Below are 14,589 nucleotides of genomic sequence, written 5' to 3'. Positions count from 1 at the left end.
AAGAAATACCAACTAACGTTCCAGTAGAAGTCCATTTAGGAATAAAATATTATTTCAACAAATTGACAGGAGAGTGCAAGCTAAGTGAATGAATACAGTGCTCGCTTCGGCAGCACATAGACTAAAATTGGAACGATACAGAGCTAAGTGAATGAATACAAACCCTAACTCTTTTGAAAGCCAAAAAGCGCATTGAACAAATAATGAGAAGGAAACTGACATCCTAGATCACACATTCAACCCACATAAGAGACTCATTAGATTATGTGAATTAATCCTAGGAATAGTAATAAAAAAAGGAAAAAAGGAAAACAGGTCATAGGCAGAAAGCATGATACCTAATAAGCTATTGCTGGTTCACAGTACCCGCAAATTGGTATGCTTAAGTAATTTACTGGTGCAACGAAAAGAAAGATAAGCAAATGGTTGTATTTACCTGCCTACTTCCCTGCTTGGAAGAACAGCTGCTGGTACTCCTTGAGGGTGATAAAACTTTCTGAGAGACTCCAAGGTTCTTTTCTTCAGTCATGATTTTGGAGAGGGTTTCTTTGGAATTAGTTTGATTGCAAAACCATCAAAGGAACAGGAAGACATGGATAAGGAAGGCAAAAGTCATTGTGTCCCCAAGTGCATTCTAGCAGCATTCTTGGTGCTCAAGGGAAATTCCTAAGGAAGAGAGGAGATGCAAAAGATGAAAATCAGACTTACATCACAAGAAATCTAAAAACATTCAAGAACTCATGCCTTCAGCAGTTTTACAACATTGCTACCAGCTTTGCTAAATAACATCCAAGAAGCAGAGAAGAAGGTTTCCAAACAACGGAAAGCGAGATTTACATGAAACATGATATGATGCAGTCACCAATGGGTACAAATATGGTGATGGTCCCTGGGCAAAATGAATAATAAATTGCCAGTCTCCCATATTAGTGAGCTTGAGATGCACTTATCTTCAAAGTAGATCCATTTAATCAATGAGGCTTAAACTAGTCGTCACTTGAGACCTATTAATTTCAATGGTCTACATAAATTTTATGTTCAGTTCAACAATTACAGAAAATGTAAGGCTACCTTAAGAGTTTATTAAATTTTAACTGAAGACTTCCTGCCTCACAAGTTTAATCAGTACATGTCACCAACATCTAAAGATGCTTTAGGCATAAGACACCTTCAGGACCTTTCGCTGGGGCAACTGCACAGCACCCAAAACAAAACACAAATCTCACTATATTAGTCACATGAGGGGAAATCCAAAATTAGGAATTGCCCTAAAATGAATTAGCAAAGTGTACATTCTAATTGAGATGTGAAATTATGTCATGTTGGGGAAATTCAAATTAATATTCAGGCCACAGAACTCTTAGTCTCAACATGTTGCTGTACTTCCTAATTTTCGGAAGACATACGGGTGGGGTGTCACTCTGCACAGATTTGATTTGCTTAAAAGGTCAAAATATCTCAAATATAATTGTTTATACTTTCAGCAGATTTCCTGAAAGAAGAAGAAGGAAAATAAGATTCTGACTATAAATAGAAGGTCAGCTGCTGTCCTCACCTTTTTGCCTTGTTTTTTACTCATGTTCTATTTTGAAATGGTCATATGACTGATCAAATAAATAAATAATAATAATAATTACTTTCATTCAATTATTCCAGAATGACTTAAAAGATTTGGCTGTATTAAACCTAGCACCTCAGTTTACCTACTCCATAGATAAATGAATAAAACATCGATAGAAAAGTAGTAGGGAACAATAAATGAGCTGATTTGAATAAGGTGAAGATACTGAAAAACATAATTTGGAAAAAAGGAAAATCAATTTAACAAAACTATTCCATCTCCAAGTGGCACAGTGGGTTAAAGCACTGAGCTGCTGAACTTGCTGACCAAAAGATCATAGGTTTGAATCTGGGGAGCGGTGTGAGCTTCCGCTGTTAGCCCCAGATTCTGCCAACCTAGCAGTTCGAAAACATGCAAATGTGTGTAGATCAATAGTACCACTCCAGCGGGAAGGTAATGGCGCTCCATGCAGTCATGCCGGCCACATGACCTTGGAGGTGCCTGCGGACAACACCGGCTCTTCGGCTTGGAGATGGAGAAGAGCACCAACCCTTGGAGTCAGACATGACTAGACTTAATGTCAGGAGAAAATCTTTACCTTTACCTTACTCCATCTCTCCCAAGTAATTACCATAAAACAAGACCACTGCTATCATACAATGCAACATTTCACAGATGAAAACAGGGACACGGGTGGGCAAACAACATCAGAAAGTGGTCAAGATGGCAAATCTTATTAATAACAAGGAATACTCAAGCTAGGAGAGGCTGCATCAGATTGCTTTTTCCTGAACCTACTGGGAAGAGCAAGACTTTGACACTCCTCTCCTCCCTGATGAGTTAATCAAGTGAAAAATTACATTTTGAAAGCTTCAATCAACTGAAGTAAACTAAGACAAAGGGGGAAAGTGAGGAGAGGGATAGAGAAATTCAGACATTTTAAAATCAGCTGAAAAAAATAGGGGACTAGAAGATTAATTGGGACTGTCAATGCCAAATCTAGACAGTTGCAGGGTATGTGGTACATGATACCTGCAGACAGACATTGAAGCAGGCAGCTGTTGTGTCTGGTAGAAATGAATAGGTAGCAGACAAGGTTGTAGTCTGCATAAGAATTCTTGCTGGAAGCCCTCTTCCTCCTTCCCAAGACAATCCATAATGTGAACTATAGTAATCACAACAGACAGACACAGCTTTCTCTCTGAAAAGTAATCACCGTAATGGATTCTTTGCACTTCACTAAGGCAGACAGGTAACTCTTTCTATAAGCACAAGGGGGAAGGGATCATTGTTGTTGATTGGATAAAAAATGTGATACTCATACATTATCAAAAAAGTGATTAGAGTTTGACATAGTCAACTTATAAATTATGCAGTAAAGGACCCAGAATGAGGCTCTAGATCAGTGAATGCGTCCTCTTGGACTCATGGACTGTGCCAGGCAATTCCTATGCTCATCAACAGCCATTTTCAATATATTAAATCTAATTATAAAAATGGTATATACTAGTGGTCTCATTCACAAGGTTAAGGGTTTGCTTTTTAAATAATTTAATGTTCTTTGTATTTTTCCGAATGGGTAAGGAGAGTGCTATTACAATGCGTTTTAATAATTTGTGGGCTGCTCCCCAGGTGACTCCAGTATACATTACATGCACCTGCACAGCAAATGATAGTATTAGGCTGCATTGTAGCCACTTGTTTGTGCTGCACAAAAGCTATTGCTATGTTTTTATTTACACCTGTTACGAGTGGCAACACATGATTTGTTCCAAGAAATCCAAATTCATATCCATCATTTATTCCATTTAGTAATAGGTTGAGCTGCTCAGTGGCAGCAGACCTGGAATGAAAATGCTGGCACAAATAATTGTGGGGGGTGGGGTTACTACTGAATATGCTGTAAGGCAGTGGTTCTCAACCTGTGGGTCCCCAGATGTTTTGGCCTTCAACTCTCAGAAATCCTAACAGTTGGTAAACTGGCTGGGATTTCTGGGAGCTGTAGGCCAAAACACCTGGGGACCCACAGGGTGAGGCCACTACAGTAAGGATTCCCAAGGAAGGCATAAATACAAAACATATATTCAAACACAAATAAATGTAAGGGTGACCCTTACAAAAGTTTACTGAGGACTGGGTATGGTCAAAGGCTCTTCGAAACCAAGGAAGGTTGAACAGAAAAATCGAAGCCAGGATGGTTGGGAGGAGAGTAAAGACAGTGCCGCCCTTCAGCCATTAACATGTCAATAAGTGGCTGTAGTTAGTGTACTGCAATATTTTGTGGAAAATAGTGCCTATTGGAGAGAACCGGATAAAGTTCATGCGACAAGCCAGACTCAGAGTCATGATGGATTTGGCTAGTTTTCTAACAGCAGTGTAGTCTATCAAAAAGGAATGTGCTGAACTGCAAACCTGACTCAAAACAATAAAACTAGTATGAAAGTAGGGGAAACTAAGCTTGGATCCCTAGCTTTCTCTCTGAATACAATATGAACCGAAGTGGGTTAAATATTCTATTCTATTTCCATCATATTTCTGTAATTTTATTGCATATTTCATGATTGAATTCCTTTTTATAAATAGCCCAAAAAACCTACAACAACCCAGTGATTCCGGCCATGAAAGCCTTCGACAATACAATAAAGTTGTGTGCTGAGAAGTTAAGGTTCCTCCTGTGTTCACCATGGATAACATCATATGCTCACTGGGAGCATATGGCTTCCATGTCAGCAGGGTTTTGCCTGACCTCTAAAGGATCTGTCCAAGGTGCTAAAACATTCATCACAAAATGAGAGTAGTGCCTTAGATAGCTCCCTTAAGGTTCAGAGTGAGAGTAGGCTCACTGACATAGAAGGCAACAGCTACAACCAGATATAATAAGACCTTTCTAAACCAGGCAATGCAGCATGTATGCTGCTATTTATTACCTGATGTCAATAGATACTACCAAGTAATTGTAGTATTTTCACTTAAAAAGCACCAATGGTTGGCTTCACATTTTGCTGTTATAAATTGTCAGGTGTACTTACAAGACAATACTAAAAACAACCATAGATGTACCATATGTTTGCAGTTGGACTTTCCCCCACAAAAAAAACTGTCATGTTTTCACAAACTGCCATCAATGGATCCATGACAGGGATAGGAAATACATTCCTCCCACTCCTCCTCCCAGATGATCTTGATCTCAATTTCATATAACTGCATTTCATAGTCTATGATTTGAATCTATAAGGGGCACTGGTAACTGAAAAAATCCTGGATGTGTGTATAATTATATTTTTTGTTCTTGTTGTGTGCCTTCAAGCTTTTTCTGACTTATGTTAACCCTTTCATGGAATTTTCCGGAGCTGAGAGTGTGACTCACCCAATGGATTTCCATCACTGAATCAGGAATCAGACCCTGAACTCCACAGTTGTAGTCCATTGCTCAAACCACTACACCACACTGGCTTTCATACATTATAATCCAATCCTGAGTCAATGGACTTTCCTACTCATTATGTTTAGAGGTTTTGTTTATAAAAACATCCATTCTTATCTTTGTAGTGCCTCTTAAAAAGTCAATATTTCCAAACATTGCATTGATTTTCTGCCATCTTATCTGAATTGTCAAGTTAAGCAATAACACAGCATCTCTAGAAAAAAGGAACAAAAACCCACGAAGAAATATCAGCAACATCTCAGAGACTCCATCTGAAGTTTCTGAGAAGTAAAAATCATGTTATGCTGTCAAAACTCTGGATGTCACAGAAAAGGTTAGTGGGGAAAAAAAATTGCCTTGTGCTCAGCTTCCTTCTAATTCAGTGTTTCTCAACCTTCCTGATGCTGCGACCCTTAATACAGTTCCTCATGTTGTGGTGATCCCAACCATAAAATTATTTTCGTTGCTACTTCATAATTGTAATTTTGCTACTGTTATGAATCGCAATGTAAATATCTGATGTGTGGGATGTATTTTCATTCACTGGACCAAATTTGGCACAAATACCCAATAGGGTCAAATTTGAATACTGGTGGGGTGAGGAATTGATTTTGTCATTTGAGAGTTGTAGTTGCTGAGATTTATAGTTCATCTACAATCAAAGAGAACTCTGAACTCCAGGGAAGTATTTTTTAGATGAGCAATTCCATTATGGGACATTTTTCACTACACAATTACAGCACTGTAATTCCACTCTAACTATTCTATAGATTCTGGGATTTGCAGCTCTCAGACGGTAAGTCCTGGTACCTGAGAAAATGACAAACTCCACATCTCCATAGGAAACAGTCATAGCAGTTAAAGTGGAATCATAGCACTAGAATTGTGTGGTGTGTCTAGGCTCCAGGTAAGAATGCTATTTGCAGGATTTATTCTAAAACACTTTTAAATTTCACCTGCATGTTTGGCTTGAAACTTTTGAGAAATAGCACACATGTTTCATTACTGTACACATACTTAGGGGAGGGAATAGTAAGGACACTGCCTGCCATAAAAATGACCCCCTAATGAAATTTCCCTTCATTCTCCCTATTTGTGGCATTGCAGGAACTTAAAGCTTCAGCTGAGTATTTAGAAAAACAGGTTCGACATTCAAAGGAAAAGGGGAGACAAAGTCACCAAGGGAATGTAAACACAGAAAACCTAAGAATTTTAGTTGTGAATGATTTTCATGTCTTCTTTTTTTGCTATTCTGGAAATTTCATATTAGAAGGACATTAATATTTGTGTGGGGCAGAATGGATTTGTAGAGGCAATATCCTCATTTTGTTCCTAACTACATCCTTTGCCATTGCTTCATTGTGCCACTGCATTGTTTTTCAGTTGAATGAAGCCAGGCTAATGAAAAAAAGATCAGTAACCAAAGTGAGAAATGCTGTAACTGAAAGATCAGTTATGCTCTGCACAAGAATGGAGCCAGCACTGACAGGTCAAAGCACCAGGACAATTTTTCTTTTATTAACAAATATAATGACATTGGTCTGCCACTTTCCCCTCTCAGTTTAGGTTCGATCATCATAGAGCAACATCACATTTTGCAAGCTCTTTCATTTTTAATATGAAGGTTTCCTTGGGGACAAATGTGGCCTCCTAGCCTTCCACAACCACCCGCTTCTGCTTGAGATGCCAAATATATTATAGATAGATCTCAAATATACCAAACACTAGAATTACTTTAACATTTCCTTGCACTGAATATAACAACACATCTCATCTATAATCCATCCTACTATTATTGCAGTGCAGCGGATAACTTCATTCCCAGCTCTACATTCATTCTTCAGTCTTATTAGAAGAAGGTCGGAAACAGAGTTGCTATGGAACATTTATACTGTTTGTTATTGCTTAGTCCTTTCCAAACTCTATAGAAATGTTGGCTCATCTCTAATGCAGTAGTTATCCTCTGTATTTATAGAAGACACACAAAAAAGTCTATAAATACAACCTACTTTATCATCATTCATGCAGTTCTCCTCTTAAAAAGGAAAGTAAACAAGCTCATTTTCTATTGTTATCTATGCACGAATTTTCAGTATGTAGAGGAAGGTTTTTACAACCTTAGAACAGCCCATTTCTAAATAGCTCTATGCAAGGATAGCCACTAAATTCTATTCATTTATTTGTATTGAGTTATTTATTTAAACCTCCTGAAATACAGCCCAAAAAAACAAAAAAGGAGGAATAGGCTATGAACCACAGAGACTGCAGAATAACAAGGAATATGGGGTCTTGAGGAAAAACTGAGGTCAAGCATGGTAAAATTGATCAAAAATAGTCATGGTCCAGTTGAAGACATGTGAAACAAAGTTCAGATTAACTCCAGGGAAGTTGTCCAAGGGGAGGCAAAGGTTTAGGACAACAGTGTCCAACTCATTTTTGAGGGCCACATCCGTCTTACGGTTGTCTTCAAAGGGCCATTGAATCAATGGACAGAGAATCCATGGATACAGAGGGCCAACTCTCTCTCTCTCTCTCTCTCTCTCTCTATATATATATATATATATATATATATGTCTGTTATATCTATATAAATAAAATAAATAAAAATGTAATGTTTGTTTGTGGGATTAACATAACTCAAAAACCATTGGACGAATTGACACCAAATTCGGACACAATACACCTATCAGGGCATCACTCATAAAAGCACTGAAAAACACAGTGAAAGACACTTAAAAAGCCAAAAAATACATTACAATGCAAGCACAAAACCACATATATATACTGTATACACACACATATATGTGTGTGTATATATGTATGTGCTCTCTCTCTCTCTCTCTCTCTCTATATATATATATATATATATAAAATACATAGTGGTTGGTGCTTTTTAGTTTTTACCCACCTTTTGGCCCCAGATCTTACTGAACAACAAATCCCATCATTTTTAATTATCCACCTTGCAGACTGGTGATAACAGGGGTTGCAACCCAACAGCACTTGTGGGTCTGAGGTTGGGGAAAGGTTAAATGACATTATGAGATCAGACATCATATCCACAAGCCCTGAAACTAAATTCAAACCTCACTGTAAACAGAACAAACTTCAGTCTTCCAGATCTTACTGTATCACATATACATTAGCTCTAGTCATGATGTGTAATGATGAGGAATACAAAAGTTCTAGTCTAACATCTGGAGGGTCTCATAAAATGACATGGGGGGCTGAATTCTGGCTGCAGGCCTTGAATGTGACACACATGCTCTAGGAGCAAGGTAGTAGGTCCAAGGGTGAACAGCACTGGGAGAGGGGGGGGGCTGATGGGTCTGGGAACAATAAGCAGGATTCCACTGAAATAGGCCCCATCTTGTTCCATTGATAATTGTTGTGTGCTATTAAGTCATTCCTGTACTTACAGTAACCTAAGGAGAACATACCATGGATCTTTCTTGGCAAGATTTGTATAGAGGAGAGTTTGCCTTTGCTTTACTCTGAAATTAACATAGTCTTGCTTGGATATGGTCACCCAGTGGATTTCCATGGCTGAGCAAGGTTTCACACTCTGGTCTTCAGTCATAGCCCAGTGCTCAAAACTATTACACCATGTTTATTTATTTGCAATATTTATACCCCACCTTTTTCTGCCCCAGCAGGGAGACTCAAGGTGGCTTACAATGGCACATACACAGTGCCTCAAAACAATAAATTCACCTAAAAATAATTTAAATTTACAACATATTAGACAAGATTAAAATACATTCAAAGTTAAAAACATGCCATCCAGAGTTCAAGATCTAAGACCATTCCAAGGTCAAATTGCACATAATTCTATATTCAGAAAACTGCATTGCCCTAATTTTCAAAAGCCTGCTCTCAAAGCCAGGCTTTGACTCTCTTCCTGAAGGCTAGTAGGGAGGAGGCTGATCTGATGTCACTAGGAAGGGAGTTCCACAATTGAGTGGCCACCACTGAGAAGGCCCTGTCTCTTGTCCCCTCCAGCCGTACTTGTGAGGCAGGCAGGACCAAGAGCAGGGCCTCCCGAGCTGGTTTGTAGGGGAAGATACAGTCAGACAAGTGGCCTGGGCTGGAACTTTGAGTTGTACTCGGTAGCAGACTGGCAGTCAATGGAGCTGATGCAACAGGGCCTTCTTAGTGGCTGTCAATGGAGCTGATGCTCCCTGAGGCCTGCTCCGGTGAGCAACCTGGCTGCCGCTCGCTGGACCAGTTGGAGCTTTCAAACAGTCTTCAAAGGCAACTCCACGTAGAGCAGCTCACGTTGGCTCTAACATACCAATAATGAGTAGATTTCAATTGGAAACTTAACAAGTCAGTTAGGAATTGCATCTGTAAGTCTTTCCAATGTTGTTTGTGGAAGATAGGCCTCCCAGACGTCCCATAGTAGGATGCTGGACGTATCCAGAGCAACACTGGAATGAAGGGATTGCACATAGCCTTTGGGGTTTGCAACATCAGATTTTTCTCCTGGGTAGGGGATTCTGAAAACTGTGACTTCCCAAGCTTCATTTTCATGCCTCCACATGTGCCTTTTAATGATAAAAATCCCTTGACAACTCAACCACCTAGGGAAAGGCAGATAGCTTCAAGGAAAAACACATCATCGGTGGTGAAGCTGAAAATATGCCATGCTCTCCCTAGAAAGGCCTGTTTGCCTCTTTTTCATTATCTCTCAGGACCAGGTAAAAACCTTTTAAAATTTTTACAAGCCTTCCTGAACTAATTTTAATCCTGCTGAGTTTTTCTATTGACACTTTTATACATTTTGCTTTCTCTTTTCTGCTCTGCTTATACTCATTGTTCAGATATGTTACACTTGTATTGGAATATATATTTTAACACAGGAACAATCACAAGGAAGTTTACTAAAAGGAGGAGAAGGAAAATACATTACAAATCAGTGGTTTCTACCTTCTGAAATATGGATAATTATGCAAGTTGAGAATCCCTTATCTGAAATACTTGGGACCTGAAGTATTTTGATTTGGGATTATTTTTCTGGTTTTGCAAAACTTGCATATGCACATAAACACATAATGACATATCATAGGAGATGGGATCCAGATCTAAACATGAAATTCATTTTTCTTTTATAAACACCTTATACACATACTCTGATGGTAATTTTGTGCAATATTTTAATAGTTTTGTGTGTGGAACAAAGGTTATGCACATCGAATAATCAGGAAGCAAAGTTATCACTGTCTCAAGTCACCCATGTGAGCCATTTTGGACTTTTAAAGTAAATTAGATTTTAGAATCCGAATAAAGGATGCTCAACCTGTACTAATTATGTAGAAAGAACTTCCATATTCATCTTTGCAGTCATATATAAATAACATTCCTTGCAGCTTCTATAATGACTCCCTCTAGCAGATAAACGAGAGCTCCCATATGCTTGTATATCATCTATATGTGACTTTCCTATATTTGTGCTGGTAAATTATTGCATTTTCAAGATAGAGGACAAATCCTAGATTTTAAACATGTTGATTTCAGAAATCTTAATTCTACCAACTTCCAAAATATACTACATTCCAGATGCATGGTACTAAAAACACACATACAATCTCCCTTGGACTGGGGATTATAGGTGCCAAAATCCAATACATAGAATCATAGAATGATAGTGTTGGAAGAGACCTCATGGGCCATCCAGTCCAACCTCCTGCCAAGAAGCAGGAAAATTGCATTCAAAGCACCCCCAACAGATGGCCATCCAGCCTCTGTTTAAAAGCCTCCAAAAAAGGAACCTCCACCACACTCCATGGCAGAGAGTTCCACTGATGAACAGCTCTCACAGTTAGGAAGTTCTTCCTCATGTTTAGGTGGAATCTCCTTTCCTGTACTTTGAAGCCATTGTTCCACGTCCTAGTCTTCAGGGCAGCAGAAAACAAGCTTGCACCCTCCTCCCTATGACTTTCCCTCATATATTTATAAATGGTCATCATGTCTCCTCTCAGCCTCTACAACCGAAAGACACCGGATTAAAGAACATTGCAATAATTATCTGATGTTGGGACTCTGGTTGTGATTCAACCAGTATTAAGAAATTTATATCCGGGAGCAAGAAAAAGATATGGTCCCACACACAATGTCAAATGTGAATATCTGGCGCAGCATATATGAAACAGTCGTAATTATTCTTGTTTTCAATGTGATATTCGGAAAAGTGTTGTGTGGAGGAAAGAGAGGGCATCGCCAGTTCATCAGCTATGGCCTAAAGGGTATTTGTTGAACATGCTGCTGCATCCACAGGCAGTTTCTGTCTGAAAACATTCCATAGCAGCATGGCACCAAAAGTGTCTAGCATGCCAATTCCGCGCACAGCAGAGACACACAGACACATCTGTCACTTGGCAAAAGGAGAAGACTACGGTCTGACAACTACATTGTCAGCTATCCTGTATATCCAAAGCTTCGGATGCATGGATATCTTCCATGGAAAATGCCACTAGTACTGTTTATTTTTTGAATACACACATACATGCAGGTGTTAGGTAATTTCAAAAAGGGAAAAGCATTTAAATATAAAGCAGCAACAGCAGTTCAGAAGCAACTTTAGCTAGCAGTGGATTGAACGAGCTTCATCGGAGTCAAGCTTTTAAAGTTACAAAACACCTTATTGAAAAAACATTTCTATATAGAAATATAAAGGCCTAGCTATTGATCTCGCTGGAGAAATTTTATCTCTCTTCATGCTCATGAGGGAAGAATAAAGAGAAGACTCAGAGGCTTACTATGTGGTGAGAAACTTTGAGTAAAAAGAGGCATGTCCCTGAGAAGTATCAGTCTAACAAACAGGAGACAGGAAGAGAGACTAGTACAGAAAGATGAAGACAAAGAGGGAAATGGGGAAAGGGCTTTCCCTACAAGCTAAATCATCTAGCAATCTATTTCCTTGATGAAGACTATAAACTTGTGCAGGATATGGCTGAGTTCCAAAAGCATATGCAGTTTTGCAAGCTGTAAAGGATTTCAAGGTTAGAAACTTACACAGAGATATCGATTTGGATTGCCCCATTTACGGGCACAGAAGCTATAGGGTTTGGGGGGGGGGGTGCGGAGGAACTGCAAGTTGCTTCTGGTGCCCCTGGTAGAGCAATGGGTTAAACCCTTGTGCCAGCAGGACTGCTGACCAACAGGTCAGCGGTTTGAATCTGGGGATAGCAGGTTGAGCTCCCTCTGTCAGCTCCAGCCCCCCATGCAGGGATATGAGAGGAGCCTCCCATAAGGATGGTAAAACATCAAAAACATCCGGGCATCCCCTGGGCAACGTCCTTGTAGACAGCCAATTCTCTCAAACCAGAAGTGAAGAAGCTACAGTTTAAACCAGTATTTCTCAAATTCTGCTCCTCCAAGTATTTTGAAGTTCAGCTCCCATTAATCCCAGCTGGCTTATCAGTTGTTAGGAATTGTGGGAGGTAAAGTCCAAAACATCTGGAGGAGCACAGTTTGAGAAACACTGGTTTAAACAACCCATTCTGTCTTTTCTTTTAGGTTTCGTTTTGAATGTACATTATTATTGCCTCATAAGACACTGAGAGGCTGAATTGCAACATTTAGTCTAACGTTTTTTAAATTCAAAAACTAAAATAAAAGATTTCATACATTCTTTTAAAAGGATAATGCACAGCAGGAATGCTTAGCTTTGGCACCTAGCACCATCTGCTCAATTTCAACCTGAGCTCGGCAAAATCTACTGACACCTGTCTCACTCTCTGTGTCAAGCAGTTATCTGTTGCTTATTAAAATGTCCACACTGCTCCATAACAACATTGGCCAAAACATGTGGAACACTATTTATAATTAGAATGATTTGCTGACAGGTACCCTGCATAGAGGTCATCTTCATGCATAAGTCAAGGGCAGGTTTGGGAGTCAAACTTATGGATTTTGACATGCCAAGGATCATTCCACAGACTGCACAGTGACTGAATTTAGAAATGTTAGTTTTTGTACTGTAACTCTCAAAATCTCCCAAAAAATGACTATTGCTTCAGTGCCTGGCATCTCCAGTATTGTTTTTAAAGGATTAGGCAAGGAGATAGTTAACGGAAAGCCAAGAGCCAAAGAGATTGGAGAACTGCTATCAAACAAAAGGTACAATGCTATATTATAAGAATAGTCTGATGTAATATAAAAGCAATTTTCTATAAAGCACTATAACAAACATTTTCCCTTTAGATTCAGCATAATAACTGGATCCCTACTCAACGCAGTAGGACTTACTTTTGAGTAGTCAAGCATGATATTGAATCTTTTGCTATCCATGAAATTAGTAAAACTGTGAAGTAGACTGTCACACTGCGTTTAATTAATTTTTTTTTAAAAAAAATAACGTATATCTCTACCTCTATTTTCATGCTATTTAAAAGGATAAAAAGTGATGCAGAATCCTAAGAGCATGGTTTGGTTCCTTTCACTGTAATTGCTGTTGTTTATAATATACAGTCCTATATGCAAGGTCCAAAACACAATATAATCCATTCCCAGATTAACACAACTGCAAAAAGGAAAGATTTTATACCAGAGGAATTGAATTTCCAGCAGACTATTCAAATAAAAGTACTTAGCATAACAGAACCAAGCGTGTTAATAAGGTTCTGCAAATATGCAGATGCTGTGAAAACATTCATTGAAATCCAATTTGTAGGCTTAGGAGAAGATTAAATAGATTAATTTCCAAGTCAGAACAGACATCTTACCTGTAGAGGCACAGATTTCATTATACACTGAAAAAATTCAAAAAGGCAAGACACCCAAGCTGCCTGCAATACAGGCAGTTATGCTCATAATTAATCTTATAAACAACAGGATAGTAAGCAATTCAAAACTATAAATGCATATAAATAGGTATCAAGAATGATGCACCTGAGCCTCAATGGGCTATAAAAAAGGGATTATTAAAAAAAGAATTGAGCAGTTTCCCTCAATCTAGCCCACTTGAAGAATATATTGCTTCTCCCAAATTTGTCAAACAGGTAAGAAAGCAAATAGTTTAGGTACAATTGTCTCCCTCCCCTAGCATCTCTCATTATCCTTTAGACTGAATATAAGATATCCTTTTAAAATGATGAGTAAAAATACAGGGCACCTGCCTCCACAGTGTGAATTCTGGATTCACAGTTTTTAGTTTCATAATGGCGCTATAGTACCTAATGTTATATTTTCTGGAAAAGAGACCACATGAAATGAAATGCTTGGGGAATTATAGGATTCTTAGGTAGGTTATTCATTTTTTAAAGGCAAGAAGTCACATGGTTCCCTAGAAGAGGGCTTCTTAAACGTTTTCTATCTGTGACCCCTTCTTGTCTGATAATATTTTTACATGATCCCAGGTATATATGGAAGGTATAAAATAAAATATGTATAAAATAAAAATAAAGTAGGTATAAAAATCAAACTTTTATTGACAAATCATAGGTGTTTTATTGTTGAGGTTTCAAGTCATTATATAAATTCATTTGAATATGTTTTGTTTAATTTATTGATGTTAGGTTCTGATGTCATTTCATACATGGGGTTATTTTGGATTACACGTTAAAATTTGTTTGTTTTATTGCGGTACTCAATGTTTGCCTTC

The 14,589-nt window shown here is 38.5% G+C and overlaps 1 protein-coding gene across 5 annotated transcripts in view; it reads right to left on the bottom strand.

The window, feature by feature from the left end:
* Positions 1–14,589, bottom strand: part of OSBPL3 (oxysterol binding protein like 3) — a 116,890-nt gene that overhangs the window by 63,718 nt on the left and 38,583 nt on the right. For all 5 annotated transcript variants that reach the window (XM_067470253.1, XM_067470251.1, XM_067470254.1 and 2 more), the window contains exon 2: positions 437–666. In XM_067470253.1, coding sequence (XP_067326354.1) covers positions 437–529 — 93 coding nt within the window. In that variant the 5' untranslated portion in view covers positions 530–666. The remainder of the gene's footprint in view (positions 1–436; positions 667–14,589) is intronic.

Source organism: Anolis sagrei, chromosome 6, assembly GCF_037176765.1.
Source record: "Anolis sagrei isolate rAnoSag1 chromosome 6, rAnoSag1.mat, whole genome shotgun sequence".
Classification (NCBI taxonomy): Eukaryota; Metazoa; Chordata; class Lepidosauria; order Squamata; family Dactyloidae; genus Anolis; species Anolis sagrei.
The sequence above is the reverse complement of the archived record's forward strand: the minus strand, read 5'-3'. Positions and strand labels throughout refer to the sequence as shown.